Source organism: Epinephelus moara, chromosome 5 (assembly GCF_006386435.1).
Source record: "Epinephelus moara isolate mb chromosome 5, YSFRI_EMoa_1.0, whole genome shotgun sequence".
Lineage (NCBI taxonomy): Eukaryota > Metazoa > Chordata > Actinopteri > Perciformes > Serranidae > Epinephelus > Epinephelus moara.
The window spans coordinates 6,772,310-6,787,504 of NC_065510.1; the positions used below are offsets into that span (position 1 = coordinate 6,772,310).

Here is a 15,195-nt window from a genome sequence, read left to right on the forward strand (position 1 = left end):
TGAAGATGAGTTTACATATCACCTTGGGTTCGTCCTTCACCTTCTCAAAATGATCCCACACTTTGGATTTCCTGCCCGACATGTTATTAACTAGCCTGTGGAATAACCGCAGGTACCAGCCCTGGAAATTAACCTGACTCCTGTCTGACTGCTGAGCGTGGCCACTTCCTGTGTCTGTCCTTTCAAATTAAATTCCCACATGGTCCAGTCATATAGGTTTGAGTTATTTTGACAGGGTGAAGCTTTTTTTTTTTTTTTTCTTGTCGACTAATGACCTTTCTGGTCAACTAACATTTGGTCGACTACTGGGTGGTAACCCTGTACACAACTGCATAAGTTTCAGTTTTTTCCTTTTTAATTCTATGTGGGTAACTTTCCCCCTTTTCCTCATACACATAATCACATTATAAAGCTAAATTATTGCTGCAATGAGTAATATGATTCAGTGCAGGGGTATAATTATGTCTCTAGGAAAACATGGTTGGCAATTTTAACTTGGATTTCTACTTTAAAAAAGGTACATGTGGACATTTCCCTGTAATTACTACTACTCTTTATAATTACCACAAATCATAGAGCCCCCTCAGGTATTGGAACAGGGTTTTATATTGACTCAATTGACAAATATGCTGTGATTAGTTCTGTTCTTCCAAGGGAGGTCTGGTTATTGGTAATTAATACCTCCATACCCCTGATTTATAAAGACATCTATTCCACTCAGAATGGACCTGTGACCCACCAGTTGGGAACCACTAGTGTAAATGTTTTCAGATACAAGTCTGTAGTGAGTATGTATTTGTGTGTGTGTGTGTGTGTGTGTGTGTGTGTGTGTGTGTGTGTGTATGTGTAACTTACCCTGGGACCTGTCTTTTCCATGTATCCTTCCTTCAGAAAGTTACGGGTAAGTTTGGGTACCAGCTGGAAACAGCAAGGTGAGCGTGTGAGAATACAAAGGGTTTCAGAGCTAAATGTCCATTTTGGAAAAAGTAGTGCGCAACATGTACAGTAAGTAATGAATACAGCAACAATGTTCTTACCATCTCAGTGTTAGTTTCTCACTAGCAGGCATAAAATCAGTGTAATTATCATTTTAATACCAGAAATTGTTGTAGGCATTTTTCAAATACCTTAAGTTTTTGTGTGAGTTTTTTGTGCGTTCGTGTGTGCTCACCTCAGCATCTGTAGCCCCAGGAAAGGCCACCTTTAAATAGTGAAGCTGAACTGCACGAATCGTATTAAACCAGTCTACGATCTCCTAATGAAGACAGAGAGAGGTGAAGACAGGAGTGAGGAAACAGAGTCTTCTGTGATGATTTGTTTTTCCCTCCATTGTTTAGAAAGACAGGGAATACAGGGGTTTGTGTGAAGTGTCTGCAGGTAATACAGCTATGACACGGCCAAACATGTTATCACTTATCACAGTGAGGGGCGGTACATGTGCCTTTTAACTTGGTTTGCGAGCTGCAAATAAACACAGAGAAGAAGAGAAGAGAGCAAAACATGTCGCGGTGAGGACGTCTTTCACAGTTCCAGAGCAAGACGACAGGATTGTGTCGTGCGTCTGATCTTTGACCTTCCAACAGGTTAGACACCGCACTGAAGGACCGTCTCCAGAGTGTTAGCACGAGCTAATTAGCAGCAGCGGCTTACATCCAACTCCAAGCTCTTAAAAGGCTTGACTCTGATCAAATTTATTATTAACCTAATAATACAGTTAGCAATTACTTGTATTGTTACCTGGCAACCCAGTCTGGAGCGTCTGGCTGCGTGTGTGTGAGAGACACAGCCGCTTGCTTTTCTGAGTTGAGTGTTGATGTGTGAGGTGAATCAACGCTCATCGCTATTCTGCTTGGTAGTTGAAGGGTTATCTATCGTGGGACAGTGAGACGGCGCCATATAAGTCAGCTGTCAGTGTTTGTCTCTGTTAGTAGAGACTTCACTCTGCAGTGTAGTTTTACACAGTAACACTGGGCTTCATCATCTCTCCTACCATTAACTATAAATTTAATACTTATTAAAAGTCATTTTACTTTCCTCCTTGTATTTATGATGTTCATCTGTAGTGTAGTGTCTCTTTTCCACAGCCTAATGTCGGCAGGTATTAAAGAGTCAGAACTGTTCTTTGTTTTTGTTGTGTTAACAACAGTGATGTCACATTGATTTGGTTAGGGTTAAAGCTATGGGTCGACAGATAATCGGCCCGGCCGATTATCGGGGCCGATATTATGAATTTTTAAGGTTATCGGTATCAGTGATTTTTTCCACCAATATGCCGATATAAAGTTTTGTTTTCCTTAGCTGCACTATTTTGCCCCTGGTGTGCTTCTCACTGCCTGCACGTACCACTCTAGGCTCTTAAAAGCAAACTCAAGACCTACCTTTTTAGCCTGGCTTTTAATTGAGCTCTCCTTTATTTTATTTACTTATTTATTTATTTTTTATTGATTTTCATTTTGTTTTTTAAATTTTGTATTTATGGTTATTGTGTATTTATTTATTGATTTTTATTAATCTGTTTTTATTTAGCTGTAATATTCTTCAACTTCCTTACTTATTTATTTTTAACTTATTTATTTTCCTATTTATTGAAAATGTCTTTCTTTATTCTGAGTTTTTATCCCGCCTCTGGTGTTTCCTTACTCATGATAGCGTTTCCTCAGTTACCATTTTTATGAGCGTTGTTATAATGGCCTGCTACTGTTTAGTCCTTACCTGTACAGTCCCTGAATTTATGTGTGTGTCTAAGTGTGAGTGTGTGTGTGTGTGAGTGGGTGGGTGGGTTTACAGCAGACATATATCGGTTGTAAATATTGGCTATCGGTATCTCTGTTTCATAATAATCGGTATCGGCATCTGGTCTGAAAAAGCCTTATCGGTCAGTCCCTGGTTAGAGCTATGGAATATTAAATCATCCATATTTTCTCACTACATCTCAGCCTTTCTTACCCTCAGGCGTACATAAACTACAGATTATACACTTTACACAAATGTGAAATTATCGGTTATCGGCCATGAGAAACAGGTAATTATTGGTTGTCTGTATCGGTTGAAAAATCCCTATCAGTGCATCCCTAAAATAAATCTCATAGTGCATTGGTGTTATCAACACTTTTGGTGACATGGTTTCAGCCATAAAATTATTAAAAACAATCCCACTGTAATAATGATTTTGAATTCAGTCTCTTCATGTTTGCTGAGATCAGTACTGATTGTGATTTCTAAGTATTTTTTCCTGTTTATAGTTGCTAAAAGCAGCTTTTATGTGTTACCTATTTATGACCTTTGCTTCCACTGATTGCAAAGAAAATATGAGTTGGAGCATATCTGTCTAGATCACACGTCTTTCTATTGAAACCACCGTTTAACTACAGGGTGCTTTAAATTAGCAGCCAAAATATTGCTTAACACTGTGTTCTTGTTCAGTCTGCATGTAAATATAGTGTTTCTTTAATGTCTGTCAAAATGAAATATTAATGTGCAGCTTCAGAAAATCAGAAATGCATTCAGGATTTTGATGTTGTTTTGCAGCGGACTCTCAAGTCTCCGATGCTAGACCGTCACAAATCACGTCTCGTCCTGACGCTGACACCTAATTATTCCATGTATTTCAATGTGTATTAATGAACGACACAGAATGACAGATGTGGGGCTTGAATGTCATCTGCTAATGGATTCCATCAGCCAGCAAAAATTGGTAAAGATGATTTGAAAAGGTTTGGAGACGCGCCCACAACAACACAAACCAGGTAGTTTCAACACATGCCTGTCCCTCAGTGTGATGGATGACACATGTCCCCTGTGGTGGCCAAGTTAGGCTGCATATTTAAGTCAGTTAACAGCGAAGGGAAAAAACTTATAAGGAAAGTCTGTCATTATTTCACAGTCCTGCGCTTTACTAGAAACAGTAAACATTTTCTGTCTATCTCTTCAGGTTCTGTCATATGCACTGATCACTGATCACACACACGCTGTACAGCGATACAGACCTTGCTGTTGTCATGGTAGACGAAGATGTTGCGGGTGCTGTAGTCTTTGAGGTAGGTGATCTGCAGGCCGTTGGGGTTTCCTATCTTCTCGGGCTGGAAGGTTGCGTTGATGGTGTCCACCTTGATTATTGCTTTGGGCTCCTTAGCCTGCAGGAGAAGAGGAGAGGGAGTGTGTGTGTGTGTTAGGCTGCATTCAAACCAAATCAGAAACTGAAGAGAAAAGCCACAGGGTCATGCGGCCGTGTCGGAGTGTCACTTAAATGGCCCATCTGTGGGTGACTGGAGGTAAGAGAAGAACTATAGAAAGCCAATCTCCTGATCTTATTGACTGGGTATTTGTCTTCGGTGGGCCTAAGTTTGTTTATGTTGGCCAAAAGATCTGTATAATTCCTGATGATTAACACGACTGTATTATCTGTACCGTCACAAAAGACACACTTGAGCGTACACACAAACAAAACAAGTGCACTCCTTTGTAGGGCTTAAGCTGCTAATACACACCTTGTTATTTCTTTGACTCACTCTAATATTTAACAATAGAAAGAAAGTGTATTACTTGTTCCTGTGGAGTCCCAGCATCTTCTGGTCTGATGGCTGGTTTTATGAATGGTATGAGAATACATCTCCCTAAAACCTTATTCTGTTTCAAGTTTATACTGCAAGTCGCTATGTTTTTCTGGGGGGTATCCCTGTGGCCTCACTGCTGCAGACACACCTCCCACCTTCAACACCTGAATTGCAATGAACAGCCCTGCAAATGCACGGGTCAGCAAAATGGAGCCTACACACTGCAACTGCAGACGTGCCCTCTCTTCAGGGAATTTAGGATCAATCCAAGACTGGTCATTGTATATCAGTAGTGTGGAATAAACTGTGGCGTCCTGAATGTTCTATGAACAGCCCCGGACTTCTCAGACTCTTTTAGTGACTTACCGCTCAGAGGGAACTCCTTCAGCGGCTCCTCTGGCAGCAGCACAGCGTCTCTCCCTCTCCTCTCTCGCCGTGCGCACACAGGAGTCGTGTCGTCAAATGATTTTGGTAATGTAAACCTATGTGATGCTTGCGGCTCGACAAAAAACTCCATATATGTGAATGTGTGATAGTTGTGGTATCATAACAGCCTGTCACAGGTTACAGTGTGATGATTAGAGGAGAAATGGCAGAGCATAAAGGTCCAAGTGGAAAAAAAACAACTCAATCATTTGAGATTATACTAAAAGAAGGAAATCACCTGTTGATTTATATATATAGATCCCAGGGGACATTTTTGTATTTGGGAGCTGTTTAAATGTGTAATTTGTGGTAGATTTTATTTTGTTGAGCTATTAATATTGTGTACAGAATCTGAATCTCACTCTGAGTTACTGTTGTTGTTCACAAACTAAAGAAATGAGACCAACTTGTCATATCGTCACAAATACTGTTCTCGCCAAAATACCCTGAAATATTGTGATATTATTTTAGTGCTATATTGCCCTATTACTCATCTGTTTTAACCTTTTTATTTTACCCTGATAGCTTTTTATTTTAAATATAGTTTTGTAAATTGTTTAAAAAGTCAATGAATGGATAAAAACAAAGAAACTATGCTGAAATGTAAAATAAAAAAATAATAAACCTTGTGGTTCTTTTTTTTTCTTGACCAGTCAGGATTATAAAACAAAAACTAAACAAAACAAAAACTTCTGGATAAAAAAAACTTGTGTTACTGCTGTCAGTGCTTGACCAGAACAAAAAGTATTGTTATGGAGTCAAGGTGTGTGCAGGGTTTCAAGGCGTGAGGCCACATTTTGTGCTCTTCCTAACCATGAAAATAATATCTACAGCTATTATCTACACATCAGTCTGCATCACTGATAACAATCGTGTCTCAGACCGACACTAATCCCAGCCCAAACTGTTTGTGGAAGCTGTGCTTTATTCTGTCCTGACTTGAATTTAAATGGGACCAGAACCAGTGTCTGTGTGTACCCTCTGCCCTTGACCTTAACAGAAAGCAGACGCCCCGTGCTTTTACACTGGAGATCTGACAACTGATTAGATTTTACACTTTTCTGTCACTGTGAGTATCGGCTCTCCCAGCATGACAAATATAGCAAGTGTAAGTGAGACAAATTTGTTTAGTAGCAAGAAGTCAGACTGTTGCTCGTCTGAAACCCGACCAGCTCAGTGGCTGAAAAAACCTGAAACACCTGAGCGCCACTTTCACTTTTATCACGCTGTGACTGTATGAGGATGGTTTTTTAGTTGTGTGCTGTAGCAGAGTCACCAAGAGAATATGAAGTGAAATATTTCACAGGAGGAGCAGTCCTGGAGAAGAGGGGGGAAAAACATAATAAAAAAATATCTGCATGTCAGGGCATACTGTATGTGAACAAAAGGAGAGTGACAGTCTTTTTTCTCCATTTTTAAAATATATTATTCCCACTTCCCTTGAGCTGGTTTACTGTGACAAACAAAAAGCTCCCAGTGCTTCCAGCCCTAATTGGTTTGGGTGGTGTACAGCTTAGTGAATCAGCCACACTGACTGAGGACAGACTGCTGGTTAAGCTTGTCTGAGCACGCTCAGACGCAGCAGAGGGAGCAGGTAGAGATACTTTTCGGAGGCTTTTAGTAGGTATGTATGAGTGCCTTATAAGCTGTGTGTAAAAATACTGCAGCACATAAAGCGGGGGTGTTGTCTGCAGAACATTTGATTTCTTGAAAGGGCTCTCTAATTAAGATATTTGTGTTGTGGTTGCATATGTGTGTGTGGGTGTTGCACATGTGCTGAAAGAGAACTACTGCCTTCAAACGACACTAACTAGGACGTTGTCTAATTACAGTGGGTTACTGCTGTCTTGCGGTCATGGTTTTGTGTAGGTTAAGAGAGTGTTTAGCTGCATGTGGCCACTCAAAGTCTACTTAAAAGCTGCTGCTTACGTCATATTTGGTGAAATACTTCAAAGTCCCCTCCCTCTCTGAGAGGACAAAACGCCTGCTGAGGAACTGCCCATTGTCCCGCCCCCTCTTCATCAACAAGCCATCTTTAGCTCCTGCAGGAAATCAGCAAAGGTCATTCGTTAGCATGAGTGAATTTTTGTATGTGCATGTATATATATGTGTGTGTGTGTTGTGTTGTACATAAACACTCACCTTCCTCATATATAAAGTTCTTCCCAGGCTCAGAGAACTCCTTCCTCTCATACTTTGCTCTAATCCACTGCTCCCTCAACGTCCTGAACACACACAAACAGATGTTATGTTAACAGAGGTAGCTTGTAAAACAAGTACCAGCTGAAAGCAGTCGTATATGCCTCTTGTGTACTTTGTGGTAGATAAAAGGAAGAGTAGATGGGTTACTTTGCTTTCATTTTCAAGGAGAAGAAGGAAATATACTTCATTAATCCCTGAGGAGAAATTCAATATTCCTTCTGTTGTCATATACACACACTATGCACAAACAGGACATATATGTGCATTGCCTGGGGGGTTGTCTGAGTGTGGGGGCTGCCCATGGATGGGCGCCCAAGGCAGTTGGGGGTTCGGTGCCTTGCTCAAGGGCACTTTGGCTGTGCCCAGGAGCATGGGCTGCCACCTCTCCAGCTACCAGTCCACACTCCATGTTTGGTCCAGGCGTGGACTTGAGCCAGTGACCTTCTGGTTCCCAACCCAAGTCCCTATGAACTGAGCTCCTGCCACCCCGTGCAATAAAAACTATAAAGCTTTTTAAACATTTCATAAGTTTAGAAACAACTGTTGTGTGAAACAATGAAACGTCAAACATACTCATTCAATGTACATATAGGCTGACAGACTGAACCTTGTGTTTACGGCTTTGCATTTTCTTGGTTATTGTCAAGTTAGCTAGCCTTGTTAGCCAGCCCAGTTGCTGAGCTAACAGCCAACAATGGGGATTTGAAGTTAGACAATTTTAAATTTCAAAACACAATTCAAAAATATGTATGTTTGGAAATATATTTGGTAATATATGTACCACAAAATGCCTGAAAATATTCCTACTTTTCCATAACATTTGCTATTGGCTGTTTAACTAGCTAGCTAGCAAAGCTAAAAATACATACTACAGATATTTTTGAAAACTTAGCACTTTGGCCTCTCGTCCACAAATGAAGTTTTAAAATAAAACAACTTTTAAGGAGCAGATTTTTTCAAAAATCTGGTTACTTTGTATCCGTGTGGATATGTAAAACAGATCATTTGGGAAACAGTAGCCATGTTTCCCTAGAAGTATCGCATCGGAAAATTATGATGGAAACGGCAAAATTCGAATTAAAATCCCCTGATTCGCACAAACTAAAATACGCTCACTTTAGCCGGGTTTTGGTTGATTCGAAAAAATGTTGATTCGCAAAATGGGGATGGAAACAGTTATGTTTGAATTAAGTCTGACGTAGCGCACCTCTCTCCATGGTGATATCCACAGTCCGGGTCGGGAAGGCGGTAATGCATTTACAAGCTGGTTGCCAACCACCAGAAAAAGTAGAAGAAGAAGAATGCGAGACTTGTTTTGTTTCCGGTTCTGCGGAAAACTTTTTCACCAAAGTCCGTACATTAAATGGAAAAACTCAGGATTCGTATTTCTTTTAATGCGCATTTCCCAATGATTCGAATCACCTTTGGATGGAAACATAGCTACTGATGTCATCTCCTTTATTCATGGATGCCCATCATTGCTTTGTATAATTAGCATGCGCCAGAATCAACAACAATGGCAGACTGCCAGTTTGTTTAAATTTTGTTTGCACTGCTTGGACTAATAATTACTTTGTACTTAAAGTCTCTATTGTTGCACCACATCGTGGACAAATGGAGCCATCTCTTCTGCTCTTTGGTCCCCCTTAGATACAAGGTGTAAAGTCACCCAGAGGCAATGGTTTTGGATCAGGCCCAGTCGAATCAGCAGGACAATGTTGAGAGTGGGATTGTTGCCGATGAGAAGTTTAAGAAAAAGTGGCATGTCCAGAGCATCACTCGTACCTTTGAGCGAGATCCTTTGATCTTATATTGAAGCAGAATCAATGGTGATGATTGCTGCCTTGAAAAAGATGTTGTTAGCCTGAACACTTTCAGAGACTGCCAAAGACAAGCGTTCTGGGGTGGACAGAGATATTTTGTGAAGAGGAAAATATGGGGGAAAATATCTGTCCTGGATAACCCAATACCTGACAGAAGCTCTAGAATGAAAGCTAACATATTAGAAACTAGTTTGTTTGAAACTCTACCCTTAAATGACAGAAAACTTGGCTCAGAGTCAAAACACTGTGTAAAGAAATCTTTGTCTACAGTTCACTTGTCCTGTTTTGTGTGTGTGTGTGTGTGTGTGTGTGTGTGTGTGTGTGTGTGTGTAACTCTGTGAAGACAGAGGCCAATAAAAATCTAATGGGTCAAGTTGAATCCAGCTGATTCAGCTGTGAGAGGTGAGTAAGAGGTGAAGTGTTTCCTCCCTCTCTCCTACCCGCCTTCCTCTGCACCACTCTTTATTATTAACGATCGAACAATGAACTACATGTGTGTATAAATGTGTGTGCGTGTGTGAGGAGAGAAGGGCGTGGAAATTTGAGATGCCCTCAGGCAAATTTTTACAGATCCTTCTATTGAACACACACACTACATTTTTCGGTCGAGCAAAGACATTGTCAGCCAGAGGGTTTGGACTTGACTGTAGCAGCTTGTGTATAATTTGGGTTTGCTCTTTTCATGAAAATTCCTCGCTTCACATACACAGAATTCCAAACATTCCTGACTGGGTAGTGCCCGGTGCAGCGACAGGAACACACACGACAAGACCGTCAAAGTGTGTCTACAGGTAATGTGGAGGCGACCTATAGACAGGTCTGCAGCAAAGACAGTTGACAAAACTGCTTCAGAAATGGTTTTCAAAATTGCGTTGGTTGGTTTTATTCTTCTCTTTCGTCAGCAGCAAAACGCAAACTGCTTTTTACGATCACATAAAGTTGTTTTAGAAGGATTATAAATCATCAGACATCAGTCTATAAATTGCACATGCTACGCTAAATCACTCTGTGAGATTAATGAAATTACCGCAGTAGCACACGTACAATACTATGGGCCTTTTCCACTGTCACTTTTGGCCGCGCCAAGTAAAGCCATACTGCACCGATTTGTGTTTCCATTACCAGTTTAGACGCACCGTGCCACGCTGAGCTGCGCCAGAGATGGATCTTCTCATGCGGGATTTATACTTCTGTAAGGCTTAGGCTCTGCGTCGCCATGGAGCTTACACTGTACCCTTCGCCGTAGCCTGACATGCACCTCCTAATGGAGCTGATTTTATAACGTCACCTTTGTTAAATGTTGCTGTTGTCCCCAGCTTCTTATGAGCAGAGGAAAAGTCTGCTAGCCACTGGGATAATTTATACAATGTAAAATGCCATAAACTTGTGCCATTTTTGTCCCCAGCTCTACTTCGCTGCAGTTATAAGTGTATGTAATAAAGTAACCTATTCATTAAATCAGTGTCTATTGTTTGTGGATGATTGACAGCGACTCTAATACAACTACAAGGGATGATGTGGCACAAAAAATGAATGTCTCAAAGAATCATGCCCTCACAAGCTGCAAACACGAATGCCGGTTCACACACCCAATGCCAAAAGGCTAACTCTCAGGACTGAGTCATTTAGAAGTAATATTACAAAATCAGATCACGTTTTCATTGTAAAATGTCATGATCACTTCATGAGTGGGCAGAGATCAGACGGAGCAGCAAGAAGGCATCATAGAAGAAAGTATGAAACAGACGACGTTTAACAGACGATGCAAAAGTTGTTAGAGCCCAGAAGAAAAAGTATAAGGGTAGAGAAACTGGCTCTTAATGAGAAATGGTTAGCGTTTGTGTTCAGGCTGAGAACAAGGCAATGTTCTCTGTCAAGAATACTTATTTCACAGTGGAGAGGAGTCTGAAATGTTTAAGATCCTCAAACTGCAGGTGATTAAAGACAGTGGGTGATCTGCCAACACACACATACAGGAACAATTAAGGTTGGGCAGTGTCTATTGTCTACAATCATTTTCATATACCTTCTTTTATACTTTTTATATGCATGTATGTGGATACTAATTACCAGGCTTGGGTGGTAATATGGTATTCTCAGGTATTCATAAATCCTGACGGAATGATTTTTAATACAGTCAAACATACAGGTGCTTCTCTCGCTATTAAATTCATTGTAGGCTATGTAGTGCACATAACACGCCACAAGAGGTTAGGTCTCTACTGGTGGAACAGCCAGCTGATCTGACAGACACCGCGACTCCAGGTGGTGGGAGGTGGGGATAACGTGACCGGACTGTAAACAGCAGACACGCAGCGACAGAGCAGTTCAAATCTAACTTGGTGAATTAAGGATTAACTGTCGCCTCAGGTCACCTTTGTTTTGGCCACAACATTGCACATGAACACACAGCAAAGACTTTAGCCAGTGGCCAACATATATGTTTGCACTTGCATACGAGGAAATAAATCTCCACACCAGCAGGCGGCAGTAGCCTGTAATTGTCATTCAAAAAGGGAAACCAGAAGACCATCTTGACAGTTAGCACATTAATGCTGCCTTCGTTTTGTACTTGGAGGTCGGAAGTCGGAAGTAGGAATGACGTCACCTCCAAGTTGACAACAGTTTTTGCATTCTAGTTGGAAGTCGGAAAAAAACATGGACGCCCGCAATAAGGCCTTTGGTGCCCTTGCAATGTCGGAGTATAGACAGCTTCAAACTCATCATGCACTCCAACTGATGAACACCGCAGATGAGGCTGACCTAATGTAAAACAAATAAGATAAAATTGCTATAAACAGTACTTTAGCAGAGTGTTTACTCACTATGTATGTGACTGGCAGCCATCTTGAATTCGTAAGTCGGGGTTGATGCTGTTGCTCCAAGTTTCTGAGTTGGAAATCCAATCTCAGGGTGTGTTCGAGTTTAAACTTCCGACTGGGAACTGGGATTTTCCGACCTCCGAGTACAAAACGAACGCACCATAACAACACAATCCCATGTTGAAGGAACAAAGCACATTTACCATGCGCCAGTGAACAATAACACAAACCATCAAGAAACATTCCTGCAGAAAAGCTTAATGGCTAAAGAGAAAAAATCTTATCTTGCATTACAAGTTTGTTTGGTCTCACTCCCTCTTGACTTTAGCTCTTTGTTTACTCTCTTCACTTCCGTTTCTCTTCCCTGCGCTGAACTGAACTACCAATCAGAGGGATTTAATTCACTGACAGGCTCCGCAGTTTCCAATGCCAACTACAAAAAAGGCAACTACCACCAATGAGGGCCACTGGTGCAGTGAACACCACAGCGACAAAGGCGACGGATGTTTACCAATGGCCCAACGTTGACCGACAGCCAGAATCAGTGTCACAATAGGACTACAGCAGCGATTCACCACGATGATGATGCCTGTAATAACAACATCCAGCAGTATAATCCCTATTATCAGTTTTACTGTCATGGTGCCGGTCTACTGGAGTCACGTCAGAGTCAGAATGCCAAAAATGTCTTGAATGGCAGAGTCAAGGCCCAGACTTGAATCCCATTTATAATCTTTGGAATGACTTTGAGGGAGCAACCTTTCCACAGACACACCCTCTACAACTTGACCAAGCTTGAGCAAATCAGTTTGGTGGATAAGCGGAAAATCACACAATAGAGACATATCCAAGAACATGTGAGTCGCTGCCAAAAGGTGCTCCAGTAGAGTGCTGTCACAGGGGCCGATTATGTCTGTCTTTCACTCTGAAACATTTTAAAGGCAAGTACATGGGGAGCTGAATGGTTTCTAAAGGCATTGTGTGATTTCCAGCTGCTGTGAGAAGGACAGAGCTTTCAGCCCTGCAAGCTCAGAAACACAACCGTCAAAGGTAAATGAGAACATTACATTGTTAGAAAGTCAGCTTCCCTGTGAAACCATCATTTGATGAAGGGAACTTTTAAAATCTTATATTAATAAAGTTTTACTCAAATGTTAAAACAAAAATCAGTCAAGATCAGAACTGATGAGTACCATCAGGGCAAAGAAAAGTGTGTTACAGGATATGGAAGTGCTTCTCCCTCCTAGTTCACTCTTAAAGTTCCACTCCTGGTATTAATTGAACCCAAGCACTAAACTCGAGGGCTGAGAAAAAAAAAAAAAAAAAAAAAAAAAAAAAAAGCCAACACAGAAGTGCAAAAAACTGCAGTTCCTCTAATGGCCACTTGAGGCTGGCTCCAGAAGCCAATAAGACCCCCATGATAAAGTGCCCAACGTTGTTTAGAATGTGGTGCAAAAAACAGTTTGGGGTCTATAGCTTATTTACCCGTTCATGACAACTGTACAGACACATTCGCTCTCAAACCTCATCACATATTGACTTTTGGTCATGGACTTTCCACGTCGAGATACGATGTGTAAGGTACCCTGGGTGCGTTGGTTGTTGACATTCTGGGACGCCGTATCAAGTTCTGCTTGTTACATGCATTGTCTTATTTCAAAATACACTTCCATTTTCACAGGAAATGCACCGTTTGAATACAGTCTCTTAATATATATATATTTTTTTTTAAAAGTACTACGTTGGTACAACACCGTGAATTGATGTTATTGTCCTTTGACGACAAACGCACATGGTTATGTTTAGCCAACACAGGCACGTGGTTGGGTTTAGGAAAAAGAACAGGATTTGGCTTTACAATCTTAAGCCCTATTCGGACGAGATTAGGTAAACGTGGAGACGTGGGGTAAAGTCATTATTAACAGGGATTTTAGTCCCGTCCAAACGTGCCATGTCTGTAATCATTACGGATAATGTCAGTAAAAATTACGGCGACTTTTACCTTCTGTAAAATGGTCCGGAGAAAATACCTCGGGTAACATTAATCACGTGCGAACGCGATCCTCTATAAAAATGTATGTAAATATTTCGTCACGTCCTGTTTAAAACCATTTTTACGCATTTACAACTAGCTTTCCGTGTTTTTTCGATGATGGAGGCGCTTGAAGAAGCATTCGGTGTTGTCGGCAGTCATGATAGTGGACATTCTTCTAATGATGGCATAGCCCTACGTGGGAGACCAATCAAAAAGGTCGAGAAGAAAGCACTTTTCAGAGCCATGAGATTTCTGGTTGTGTTAGGTAGGCCGAATATAAATCCATATTGCTAACTGTGTACACACAATCCTGATCATGGGCAATATTTCATATTGGGTTAATCATTACTTATTATTATCCTTCATGTGATGCTTACAGGAAGCAACGTAGCATGCACATGCCGTCAGGGAGGTGACACCAGGGCGCAAACCACTCCCATCTCTGGTAGAATTACGGAGATTTCTTGTCCTGTGCAAATCGAACATTTATATTACAGACATCCTGTAGTAAACTGACATTAGTCCACATCCCTATGTAAAACTAATCCCGTCCGAATAGTTTTTTACTGGAGGCAATCACCTGGCTGATACCGGTGAAAGTGGGTGGTCATTCAACCAATCAACCAGCCCTCCTGCCCACCCTACTCGAACTTCCACCTCCTTATCTTTCATATTGTCCTGCCAGCAGGCGCCGTAAAACAATAACGGCGACTGGCCAAGTATCATGCCGACGTGAAAGGACAGCTTTTTTCATCAGTGGCTGACGCTGGAAGTCACTGCCCAAGCACCAGATGTCGACAACTTCGGAGTGCGACCGGATTGGTACAGGGGGGGATGGAATTTTTATACAACTCACCAATTTAAATGTTATGGCTTAAAGTTAGGCGTGGCCACTTTTGAGTCACAAGCTGTCTTCGTGATGCCATCACAGTCTATGAGTCAGATCCACCCCTCCTTCCTTCCTAGCTCCACCCTCTTGTCAAAATATGCTCACTTCTAGCTGCAAAAATCCAAGATTGCGACAGCAAAAATGCCAAATTCATTGCTTAACAACAGCCACCCATAAACCTGTGGGTGACATCATAGTAGCTACATCAATTATTTTTATACACTTTATGACTAAACCCATCTGCAGCCCGAGTGTACCCGCTCACCTTTGATTCTGCTCATCAAACACACAAACCTCTGCTTATAATCAGGCATAGATAACCAGAGCCTTTGGATTGACTACATTATCAAACACCTGATGGCTAATGTTCGATAACATTGTACAAACTTGCCAGCTCTGACAAGCTGAAGTGAAACTGAAAACTAGCTTGTAAAATACCAATATG

General features: G+C 41.3%; 1 protein-coding gene across 1 annotated transcript in view; it reads right to left on the reverse strand.

Moving 5' to 3' along the window:
• zgc:92360 (uncharacterized protein LOC436988 homolog) overlaps nt 1-15,195 on the reverse strand; it is a 36,065-nt gene that overhangs the window by 12,758 nt on the left and 8,112 nt on the right. The window contains exons 4-8 of the mRNA XM_050044632.1: nt 7,122-7,204; nt 6,909-7,021; nt 3,987-4,133; nt 1,172-1,255; nt 856-918 (exon numbers count right to left, since the gene is read on the reverse strand). Coding sequence (XP_049900589.1) covers nt 856-918; nt 1,172-1,255; nt 3,987-4,133; nt 6,909-7,021; nt 7,122-7,204 — 490 coding nt within the window. The remainder of the gene's footprint in view (nt 1-855; nt 919-1,171; nt 1,256-3,986; nt 4,134-6,908; nt 7,022-7,121; nt 7,205-15,195) is intronic.